Genomic DNA, 12,773 nt, shown 5'->3' with positions numbered 1-12,773 from the left:
ACTGTAGGAGTAAGATGTGGTCATCTAATGGATGCTTAATGATTGTGCTAGAGATATGGAAGTCTGATACATCAGTTCGCATCAGAGGAACTGTCATGATAGTCTGTACAGTTTTGCTGAAGGTCATAGTTGTGCAAAGGCTAGCAGACAGCTCAGATTACTTCCTGCAGGTTTCATAGGAGCACAAAATAATGGTGTTGAAATAGAAGACCTCCAAAGGTCCCTTCCAACCTACCTATTCAAAGCAGGTTCAATTAGATCAGGTTGTTTGGGGACCTTCTCCAGCTGAGGTTTGAATATTTTCATGGTGGGTGGTTCCACAGCATCTGTGATCAACTTGCTCCAGTGTTTGAGTACCACCCTGTGCATTTTTTTTTCCTAATGTCTAATCAGAATTTCCCATGTTGCAGCTTATGTCTACTGACTCTTGACCTGTCGCTGTGCACCTTGAAGAAGAGTCTCTCTCTCTTTTCTATACCCTCTCTTTAGACGGTTTAAAACGAATCCACTGTTGTTGTTTTTTTTTCCTCTCCCTTTTGAAGGGCAGTAACTGCTGCTGAAACAGTTACAGCAGTCTGACTGAGAAGGTACAACTATAAGGCAAAAAACCCACCCCATCAGTGAAAGAAACTTAAGCCAATAATGTGTAACCCCACAAGTGGCACAGTCTAAGAATGAGCCTGTGCACATATATGCAGTGCATGCATAGTCATGTTTTCATATCTGTAAGGAATCATTCCAGGCACATAGTAGAGGAAAGACTTATCTCCTGGTAATGGAATAGGCAATGTTTGTTTTCATAGTTACATGTGTACAAGCTACAGTTTCTGTGATAGTAGCATAAAAAATGTTTTCTGTGTCATTCATTTGCTTATATATTCGCATATGGGGAGGTGGTGTGAAATCTTAATCTGAGATGTTCCATCTCCAGTGGGAAATGTTCATACAGCCTTTCCAACTGTGTAGAAGACTAATAAATTATTAAAGTTTTTGTTTTCTTTTCTAGATAAACCTACTCTACTCAGCTTTAAGTGACTTATTACCATCCCTACCCCTCTTTTTTTGATCTCTGTTCCTCCAGGGGGGTGGTGTTCTTTTTCACTTTGAGAATAAGTTTTACTTTTCTGCTGTGGTAAAGAGGTATAATGTTTGTTCCAAATTCATTCAGGACTTGCCCTTCTGCTGCTGAAAGCATGGCAGCTTTATTATCTTGGGAACAGATGATGCATTATGAACACTTATTTTTTTTTCTCCCCCTTCATGCATGCATATGGTTATTCCACTCCAGGTATGTAATTCATGGCTCTCTAAAGTGCTTTAGGATGCAGTAAATGAAAATCCCAGTTCATTACACTTGCTTGACTAGACTCTTTCTCTCTGCTCTATATGAACTTCAGTATGACCATTGATATTGGTTATTCAGTTTTGTATTTCTGATTTTTTTTTTTAAGTATGAATACACATCTTGTTTTATAAAGCTAATAAAATGGCTATGTGAGTTTTAACTATACTGTAGCAGGCCACCATGCTCTTCCATTAAAAAAAGTCTCTTCTGAATATGGTATTTCTATGGCATGCTGGCATTTCTCCTTTACACATTGCATAATGTACTTAAGTATTCTTGCAGTACTTGTAGCATTCCTTACATTTGAGTCCTAACACTTTTCTCTCCTTTCTGCCTCAGAAGAGGATTTTTCTCCAAATAAATTTTGTCACCTTGAAAGATTCAGTGTGCACAGATTATCTAGTCCTGTGATGTGAAGAAAACTAGTCAGGAATGCCTTTGAAGCAAACTGATACTGTTTCTTGAATCTCTATAATCACTCCTCAGAATTTGTTTCTTAATTTGTCTTGTAATCCATTCTTAAATTTTCTCCCAGACACTTAAAATATTTGGTTAGCTTATCAGTCACAATCTAGTTGCTTTAATCTCACCTCTGTTTATAAAAACTCTTCACCTAGTTTAAGCCATGCACATTTTCTCATATGGGTATTTCCAGCTGAGCTGTTCTTTCTGGTAAAAATGAAATTTGGACATGTAACTTAAAAGTTCTTCATAGTTTATTATGTCTTGCAATTTATTTGTTAATAAATTTTTGTAGACCTAGACCTTCTTTAGAATAAAGTCATTTAACTACATAACTTGTTGCATTGACTAGAAGCATCAGTTAGGTGGGGCTTTGCTGGGCCAGGGAATATGTAAGCCTATGATAAGCAAGATGCATTTGCTCACTCCTCACATCTTTCAGAGACAACTTTCCGTGTATTTTCTATTCATTACACCAATTTTAGTAGATAAGACTAATAGGCAGAAGGAAGTGAAAGTCCCTTCAGGGCTATATGCAGCTTAGCATTCAGTAGATGCTAGCTTTGTATAAAATAAATAGTGAACTCCGTTGGTTTAGATTAATTGACATTCATTATAGTATGCTGCTTATTTATTTTCTGTCTAATTGCTGCAGCCATGAATCAGGGAGCTTTTGTGAAAGGTGTTTGTTGCATGCTGTTTTGACAAGTTTACAGTTCAAGATGGTAAAACTTAAAGCACACTTCTAGATTTGGACAGCACTACAAATGCAAACGTTTTGTTCATTGCAAGGGTTAGTCAGTGGCTTCATCACCTGTTGAAATAACTTCTGTTCCTCTAAATCTAACTCAGCAGACAAAATCGGATATACATTTGTGCAAGAGATAGCTGAAGGTCCATTATAATACTATTTCTATTATGAATCAGGTTTTCCTGATTTATGAATAATTGATGAGTTGGAATGCTGTAGTCTATGGATGTTTCAGTCTCTCATGACTGAGAATAAACTGTAATGTGGTGGGGGTTTTTTGTTGTGAAATGCATTCAAATATTTTTCTCAAGTCTTGATCTTTTTCATGAAGTAGGGATTTTTTTTTTAATATTTTAAAGGAAAGAGAAGCTGATGACATGCAAATGTTAGCATATTTTGACTTCATTTCATTTTGTGCACATTATGTCTAACCTGGTGCGTTCTTGAGTGCAGTAGGATAAGGCCTGCTTGTGAGACTTCTTTAAAAAGGATAAAAAAAACCCCACCTTTATTTCTTTATTTTATCAAAGATCCTGAATGTCTCTTCTTCTGCTCCACTTGCAGAAACAACAGAAGCTTACTTGCTTGAAAGAAACGCAAAGCTATTGGCTTATTTCTAGCATTTTCTTCAAAATAGTTGAATAGTTTGAAATGAAAAGGAGCTCTCACTGGAGATCTGCAAATGCAAAATGTTTGTTTAAAATGAAGCAAAAGTCTTTTGTAATCTTGGTGAACTTCTGTTGTTTCTGTCAATCAGAGATGCCATTTAGGCTTGTTGCAGATAAGTGCTGTGCAAATAGGAGAGTACAAATAAAGCAGTGCGGATTCACACTGATCTCTGATTTACATTTTAGTACACAGCTGAACACAAACTAATCACTGAATCGTCTTCTCTAGTGCTTTATCTGTATAAATGTTGCAGTACTAGCCTACACTTGTTAAGTTAAAAAAATGCAATGAGCTTGTGCTGAATCTTAAGCAAAATAGTATGTTCAGTCTAAATCATCTTTTGTTTCGTATCTGAAATGTGTATTTGTTCGGTAGGAGTTCAGAGTTCCTTCTGAACAATGAGTTTGGTCTTCTTGTCACCGCCAGGTAAAGGTTTGGATTGTTTGACCTCATTAAAGAAAAAACAAATCTTTTCAAGTTGCTATTCTAGAATTAAACTGTTATTCTGTATTTATGTATTTTAATATAATGAACTTCAAATATGTCTTTCCAAGTTTCTAGGCATCTGTTTGGTATCAATTTAAAAAATAAGATTCAAATAGGACTATCCCAAAGCTAAATATTACTGAATCTAGAATGTAATAATTAGTTAACTGCAAGACAGTATGGCAGTAGGAAGGGCTGTTTTACTAACTTATCTGAATCCTTTTGAATTATTTGCTTAAAAATACAGGCTTTGCAGTGTGTCTGAAGAGTTCTAAACTATTTTTGGACAAATACAGTGTGAATTTCAGTGTTTTGTCGACTCTGACAGAAAATTCATATTGAACAACGTCATTAGGGTATTTTTTGCCTGGGAAAGTAGAGCTATTCCTTTTTGTTAGTTATGGTTGCTTAAATCCCCTTTATTTTACAGTACTTGCCTCTCATTCACTCAAATTTAGCTAAGAGTCTCTACAAATAACTAGTACAAACTAGCATTTACAGGTTTAGTTCAATCTCTAGTTTATTTCTCAATGTTTTCCATGTATAGCAGGTCCTGTACTGCTTTGATTTGCTCCTTTTAAGACCATGTTTGATGCGAGCTGAAGAAGCTAGGTGAAGTCTTGCATTCTCTTTAACACTAATGTGACAAAACCCTAAAAGATTGTAACAAAATTTCATAAAATAAATAACGAATTACTTTCTGCTATTATTCGGACAGTTCTTATCTCCAGTGGCCTAGAGTTGAAAAGCAGGAAAGATGTCTTTCAGTTCTCTTCGAAACCTTGGGTTTACTGTCAGCGGTGAGGAAAAGAATGCCTTCGTTCTTATGCAGGCATCATAAGTCTCAATTGTTTGAAAAAACTTCTGGAAGAACACCATCTCTCTTTGATATTGCAGCAAATATATTTAAGAATTGAGTCACTGCTCTAGTGATTTTTCAGTTGATGAAGGAAAATTTAATTTAGAAGAACTGCTTTAGTATTGAATATTGCCACTTGCATAACAGAGAACAGTTGATGTGTTTAGCAACTGTATCCTGCATGCACCTCACAAATGTGAGAAACTGTGCAAAAAAACCTTTATTAAACAGCCAAAATAGACATAAAGAATGGAAAATGTGTAAAACATTTAAGAATGTGATGCTTAAAATGATAATTGATTCATAAGCGTCAAGATTTTAGCAGAGATTAATGGATTGTATTAATTACACTTTTCTAATGGCTTTCTTTTTCCCTAGGCACGAGCTTTAACACCTCAGACAGCAGAAACAGATGCAATAAGATTTTTGGTTGGGACACAGTCTCTTAGATATGATAATCAGGTAATTTTTTTGTCAAATATCCATTGTATTTTTTCCTCTTTTCTGTTTTGAATAATATTCTGATGAAATTTCATTTTCTTCCTCCCTTCTGCCAAATTTGAATAGTAAGTGATAGTTCAGTTAAAGAAGGTTTTTGTGAGCAAAATATAGAGGTATTGGTAAGTATGCGTGAATGAAATGTTGTGTGTATTTTTGGAAAATTAATTTAAAGTGTTCTAAATTAAATGACTGAATCAGATTGGTTACTTAGTAGAACTGCTATTTTTTTGTTAATTTAAATCTTTGGATTCCCTGGAGCTATCTTTAAACCACAGAAGACATCTGAAGTAAAACAAAATTCTTTAGCTTTAAACCCTGATTGACTTTGATGGGACTTCTGTTGTGCGTATTATTCTGCATACGTGAAGCTTCATAAACTGGATTTTTCATTTTTAATTATTAGCAATCATCTGTGTCTTTTCTGATCATAAATTTAACAACAGTTTAAACTGGGAATATCTGAGAGACTTTCATGGCTCAATTTCTTTAGGGCTGTTTCTTCTGTAGCTGTATTTAGTTATCTGTATAAATGTATAATACTTGATTTGTTGTGACTAAAATTCAACAAATGCCTTTGTACTGAAAAATGGGCTTGAGATCTGAATAATTAGGAAGCCCACAGAACAAATACAGGTGCTGACTGTTCTGAAACTGGTCTGTAATTGATTGTACAAGAAGATCTTGGAACTGTAGCTCTGGGAAATGTGAGCTGTCTATTTATCATGGTGAGGTTTTGAGTTTGATGCTCAGTGATAATACGGGGTGGTACTCATGATTAAAAAAAATTCAAAGGCATAAGGAGTATGGCATATTGAGTTTCTTTCGACTTCAGGTAATATTTATGAGTCAAGGAAAGAGCTGGCAGGATAAACTTAGTTAAAAATGAATACACACAGTAATATTTTTGTTTGGGCTATCTCAGATGGTTGTCAGGCATTATAAAGTGTTTTTCTACTGATTATATACACAGTATAACCTGCCTAAAAGTCACACCCATCTTTATTTCTCAGTTTTACTAATAATTAAATCCTGATTCAAAATAGTAATTGGAGAGTGATTCTCGCTTCTCAGTTGATATCCAGGAGGTCCTAAATAATTTAAATGTACTCGTTCGGGTAAGCATAAATTCCACATTTTAGAAATATCTCTATACGCATGTATTTCAACTTTATCAAGCATGCTTTTCTTTTTTCTGTGAATAGCGTTAATAATAGACATGCAGGACGCTTCCTAAGGTGTTAAAACATGTTTGAGAGTTATTGGCCTTTAGCTGTGCCTCAGGCTGTCGACTCCTTTCAGCTAGTTGCTAATCCCTATGAAATGCCCTAGGCCTCAAATCATTATTGCTTAATTCAGTAGTAGGTTCTCTGGATTTGCTTAGAAACTTTGTTACCAGACCTGTTTTATGAGCTGCCTTGCTACCTTTAGTGCTTGATCAGGTACTGCACAGCATGAGGTTTCTCACGTAGCCCCATCACATGCAAAATTTTTCTTCCCTTCCAGTCATAGACAGGCATCTTGCAGATAAGAGAGCACTAGCTGATCAGCTCGCATGGCAGCTTCTCCCTTGTCAAGGAGTATTGCTGTAGGAAATTATTTAGGCTTTCATGGGAGATGTGGTGAAAATATTTTTCTATTAACACTTTTATTTTAAAGTGAAGGAAAATCTTTATAAGATTTTCATGTATAAGACAATATAAGTATTGTCTCAATATTTGAGATATTAACAGTGTGTAGTACTTGGTATTTAGTCTTCATAACTTGCTGAAAATTAAGTAGTTTCCTTTTTGATTAAAGATCCAGTGCTCCACACTATAGAACCACTTTGCTGTGTATTATGTATACGAACTTTGTTTGTTTTGCTGGGTTTCAACTCATTTTGTCTTTGTAGACTAATGTAGCAGGAAGAGGGAAGGAAAAGAGAATGTTCTTGGAGGATGACTGGGAAAGTGGGGAATATAAGAATAAAATTGGCAACCTAAGATTTTTCTAAAAAGGGGTGGGGGGGAAAGAGTTGGAGACAGAATCTGGAGTGAATAATCACTTGGGGAGAGTGGACTATTGGAGGGAGAGATCCAGAATGCAGATCTGTATTATAATCTTGTCTCTTTTAGCAAAGTCTTAGCGCTTGGAAGATGATGTCCTCTGAAAATCTGCAGCTTCTTGCTGGTTATCTGTGACCTGCTGACTGATGCAACCATCCCTGCTGGTTCCTAACTTAGAGGCTTTAAAAAAAAAGGCTTTTTTTTTTTTTTTAAAAAAAACACCCAACACTTAAAATCAAAACAGACATTTCAATTCTTTCCAAGTATAAATATTGGGGGCGGGAGGGGGGACTTTTGAGAAATTGTACATGCCATTCCATGCCAATTCCCTGAAAATGTTTTTGCGTGATCCTTAAAATTTTGAGTTTTGGAACCTTTATGCTCCTTATTCACTGTTGCTAAACTGCAGCTTCATCTACTGTGCTTAGTTTGAGGTATTTACTGCACACTTTGGAAGCACATAAACGATATCACATTATGCTTTTCTAATAAGTCTCTCTCTCAGAACTCTCCAAGTTATTTTCCATCTTGTCTATTAGATTATAAAATAGTTCTCTTTATGTTTACATTAATGCATGGTGCTAAATAGGTACAGAGTATGGCCTTGGCCAGTCAAACCAATACAACTCAGTCTCCAGTTTCTGCAGCCTGTGAAGGCATGATGTAAGAAAATCAAGTTTGGGAATTTCAAAGTTTCCAGCTATTGGTGATGTCAGTTGAAGCAGAAGCATCACAGCAGAGGAGAAATTGGTTATCTGTGACTTCAAGGGGCTTTAGATGGAGAAGAGAGTATTCTCTTAGTTTATGTGCTGAATGACCCTCTTAACCTGGTTAGTGGGGGCACAGAATATGTGTTACTGCAGTAAATGGAATTTTGATTTGTGATTTACCTTTAGGGACTTTGGTAGAGCTGCCAAGGAGACTATGTAACTCCACTGGAAGGTTCCCTTTCCCCTGTCCCCCCCCCCTTTCCCTCCCTTCCCCCCCCCCTTTATTTTTTATTAAATTTCCAGATGCTTTAATAATTGGTTCAGATTTGTATGTGGTTCCTGAAGTGAACTCCTTAAACCAAGAAAACCAATAACCCCCCCCCCCAAAACAAACGAACAAAAACCTTCCCACTAAGCATCAGCTATCTCAGTTTCAGATAACAGTCCTTTCCCATTCAAGGTCTTTCTTTAGAGAATGTTTAAATCTGATGATTTGGATACAGAATCGGTGCAGGGATTTAATGTAAAGATTGTAATATTATTTCTGTTCATTACTATGAGAAGTATTGAATTGAAAGATTAGTGGAAGTAGTTCATTTAATTTTAACCATGATATGAAAATTACCTTCAAGCTTTAAGTTGCAACACTGAGAAGAGTATATATGGGATTTCCTTGAAATATGAAAATTGCTTTTCTAGAAAAATATATCCTGCATGAAATTAATGTTATACTAAATTGTTAGTATAACAATTAATTAAAGTAGATATGAGTTATAAAATTCTCATTAAATTGTTCTGTGCAGTCACTGTGTATAATTAAGACCCACAGGAAAACATTTGAAGCCCTAATGTTCTCTTTTATTTGCAGATTCACATCATAGATTTTGATGATGAAAACAACATTATAAACAAAAATGTTCTCCTTCATCAAGTGGGTGAAATTTGGCACATTAGTGCCAGTCCTGCAGATAAAGGTGTACTAGCAACGTGCTACAATAAAAGTAAGTGCTTTCTAATCACTTCTAACCTGTTTAAGTATTTTAATATTTTTGAATGTACAGAAGTTGAAAACCTAGCAATGTGTAAACAATTTAAAATAGGATTTCTCTCAATACAAGCATTTTCCAAAAATCTTGATATACCAAGTATATACCAAGATATACCAAGTATACCTTGTCTGTCTCATAGCCTTAGATTGTCTTTGTTACAAGTTACTTTTACTTTCAAGTCACAAAAATCAGCAAAATAAAAGTATTGCTTGCCTGATGCAACGTATGGCAAATGAGATACATTCACATTATTTTAGGCTTCATTCTTTTTGGTTTATATGTTTGTGAAAGTGAAAGCAAATGTCTTTCAAAATAGCATCTTGCCAGCATCAAGCTCTTTTAAAAATTGCAGGTGATGTTTGTATATAGTTATTTGTTATATATGTAAAGCACGTATGCCCACAAAAAATTACTTACTCTTACCTAAATATCTCATCAAAAAGAGCAGGAATACTCCTTGTGTAACCTAACAGCGATTGTTATCCCCGATGTCTGTTGGAGGGACAACACTGCAGGGCACAGGCGATCCAGGAGATTACTGGAGCATCGAGGACAACTTCCTGAGATAGATGATAGAGGAGCCAAGGAATGTTGCTCTGCTGGACCTCATACTTACAAACAAGGAGGGACTGGCTGGTGATGTGAAGGTTGGGGACAGTCTTGACTGCAGTGACCACGAGATGATGGAGCTCAGGATCTTGTGAGGAGGAAGCAGGGCAAAAAGCACTGTCACAACCCTGGACCTCAGGAGAGCAGACTTTGGCCTCTTCAGGGACCTTCTTGGAAGAATCCCATGGGATAGGACTCTAGAAGGAGGAGGGGTCCAAGACAGCTGATTGATATTCAAGGATCACCTCCTCCAAGCTCAAGAACAGTGCACGCCAATGATCAAGAAGTCGAGCAAAAGGGGCAGGAGATCTGCCTGGATGAACAAGGAACTACTGGCAAAACTCAAACAGGAGCAGAAGGTACAGAGAAGGTGGAAGCAGGGACAGGTAACCTGGGAGGAATGTAGGGATGTTGTCAGAATATGCAGGGATGGGACTAGGAAGGCCAAGGTCCAACTGGAGTTTAATCTGGCGAGGGATGTCAAGGACAGCAAGAAGGACTCCTATAAATAGATCGGTAACAAAAGGAAGACTAGGGGAAATGTGGGCCTGCTGCTGATTAGGGCAGCGGCCCCACTGACAAAGGATACAGAAGAAGCAGAGGTACTAGATGCCTTCTTTGCCTCAGTCTTCACTGGTAAGACTGGCCTTCAGGAATCCTAGGCCCTGGAGAGAAGGGAGAAAGTCTGAAGAAAGGAAGACTTTCCCTTGATCGAGGAGGGTCAGATTAGGGATCTCTTAAGCAAACTTGGCATACAAAAGTCCATGGGCCCTGATGGGATACACCCACGAGTGCTGAGGGAGCTGGCCAGTGTCGTTGCATGGCCATTCTCAATCATCTTTGAAAGGTCATGGAGAAGAGGAGAGGTGCCTGAGGACAGGAAGAAAGCCAACGTCACTCCAGGCCTCAAAAAGGGCAAGAAGGAGGACCCAGGGAACTCCAGGCCAGTCAGCCTCGCCTGCATCCCTGGAAAGGTGATGGAGCAGCTCATCCTGGAGGCCATCTCCAAGCATGTGGAGGACAAGAAGGTGATGAGGAGTAGTCAGCATGGCTTCACCAAGGGGAAATCATGCCTAACCAATCTGATAGCCTTCTCTGATGGAATGACTGCCTGGGTAGATGAGGGGAGAGTAGTGGATGTTGTCTACCTAGACTTCAGCAAGGCTTTTGACCCTGTCTCCCATAACATCCTCATAGACAAGCTCAGGAAGTGTGGGCTAGATGAGTGGACAGTGAGGTGGCTTGAGAAGCGGCTGAATGGCAGAGCTCAGAGGGTTGTGATCAGCGGTGCAGAGTCTAGTTGGAGGCCTGTAGCTAGCGGTGTCCCCCAGGGGTCAGTACTGGGTCCAGTCTTGTTCAACTTCTTCATCAATGACCTGGATGAAGGGACAGAGTGCACCCTCAGCAAGTTTGCTGACGATACAAAACTGGGAGGAGTGGCCAATACACCAGAGGGCTGTGCTGCCATTCAGAGAGACCTGGCCAGGCTGGAGAGGTGGGCGGAGAGGAACCTCCTGAAGTTCAACAAAGGCAAGTGCAGGGTCCTGCACCTGGGGAGGAATAACCTCATGCACTAGGACAGGTTGGGGGTTGACCTGCTGGAAAGCAGCCCTGTGGAGGAGGACCTGGGAGTGCTGGTGGACACCAAGTTAAGCATGAGGCAGCAATGTGCCCTTGTGGCCAAGAAGGCCAATGGTATCCTGGGCTGTAATAGGAAGCATATTGCCAGCAGGTGGAGGGAGGTGATCCTGCCCCTCTACTCAGCCCTGGTGAGGCTGCATCTGGAGTGCTGTGTCCAGTTCTGGGCTCCCCAGTACAAGAGAGACATGGCACTACTGGAGCAAGTCCAGCGAAGGGCTACAAAGATGATTAGGGGACTAGAGCATCTCTCTTATGAGGAAAGGCTGAGAGAGCTGGGCCTGTCTAGCCTGGACAAGAGAAGACTGTATATCAAAGCATATAAGTATCTGAAGGGAGGGTGTCGAGAGGATGGGACCAGACTCTTTTCAGTGTTGCCCAGTGACAGGACAAGAGGCAACAGGCACAAACTGAAAGACAGGCAGTTCCGTCTGAACATGAGGAAGAACCTCTTTACTGTGAGAGTGACGGAGTACTGGAACGTGTTTCCCAGAGAGGTTGTGGAGTCTCCATTCTTGGAGATATTGAAAAGCTATCTGGATAGCCTGCTCTAGGTGACCCTGCTTGAGCAGGGGGGTTGGACTAGATGATCTCCAGAGATTCCTTCCAACCTCAGTCATTCTGTGATTCTGTGAGTGCACAGCTGTTGAGCTTTAGGATCTCTGTGCTTTTCCTAAGCAAGATATTTGTGAAGATTCTGTCTTGGGGCTTGAAAAATCCATCTACTTCGCTTTGGGAAGGGAATATTTTTTTTTCTCTGACAAGCAAGAAATCTCTGCCATCAATTTGAATAAATATTATTCCTTCTATTAAACATTAGTACATTCTTTCATGAAAATAAAGTCTAAGAGCATAAGTATAAGGTAATGTGCTTCAGATTTCATGCATCTGTAAACATCTGTAGAGATGTGAATTCTTATTGCTCAACCTTGTGGTTGTGTTAGGGAGAAGGCTCAAGACTACTTAGTTCTCCAGTCCTTGTGAATAGGAGTGTAAGTGCTAAAATATGAATTTCTTTTGCAAATCTTATACAAATCTTTTAAAGGCAATTGTAGAAGATATGTAAGAGTAATAGAAAACTTTTTCTCTTTCCTAAACTGAAATTGAGTGCAGGCATTTTCTCTAAGAGCAAGAAAATGGCATTGGCCTGTGGTGGTTTACCTTTTTCTCTCTGGCTTTACTTACTGGGCGTAACTTCCTCGCCAGTGATCCATGGAGAAAATGAGAAAGTAGTAATCTGCCCTGAAATTCTTTAGGATAGATTTTTCTTCTTTCTCTAGCCTTCCTGAGCTGATTTACTGTTCCTGAGCTGCAAAGAGTAAGGAGAAACATGTGAAAGAAGAATGTATTTACCTCTTTTTCCCTACCTAACTGAAGGGCAAGGTTGTAAAGATAGATTTCAAAGTCCAGTGTAATGTCTCATTTGATGTTAACAGGTCTTAATTTAGTCAATTTGTATCTAACTTTAAGTATTATTTAAAGTCAATATACTCTCTAAAGTGTGGTTGTATTCCTTTTTGAGAAAGGAGTATACTCAAGTTCCTTAGAGCATTTTATAGCAATTTCTTATAGCAGTCTGCATATTAATTAAGAAACCTGTTTGGGAGAGAGCTTATTGAGTAGCTTTGTTAGAAATGGGCTTCTATCCA

At 38.5% G+C, this 12,773-nt stretch overlaps 1 protein-coding gene across 1 annotated transcript in view; it reads left to right on the top strand.

The window, feature by feature from the left end:
- Window positions 1-12,773, top strand: part of EIPR1 (EARP complex and GARP complex interacting protein 1) — a 94,597-nt gene that overhangs the window by 7,927 nt on the left and 73,897 nt on the right. The window contains exons 2-3 of the mRNA XM_067294260.1: window positions 4,951-5,034; window positions 8,697-8,829. Of these exons, the coding sequence (XP_067150361.1) occupies window positions 4,951-5,034; window positions 8,697-8,829 (217 nt within the window). The remainder of the gene's footprint in view (window positions 1-4,950; window positions 5,035-8,696; window positions 8,830-12,773) is intronic.

The sequence above is a fragment of the Apteryx mantelli genome, chromosome 3 (genome assembly GCF_036417845.1).
Source record: "Apteryx mantelli isolate bAptMan1 chromosome 3, bAptMan1.hap1, whole genome shotgun sequence".
NCBI classification, from domain to species: Eukaryota; Metazoa; Chordata; class Aves; order Apterygiformes; family Apterygidae; genus Apteryx; species Apteryx mantelli.
This window is presented reverse-complemented; position numbering and strand designations above follow the sequence as displayed.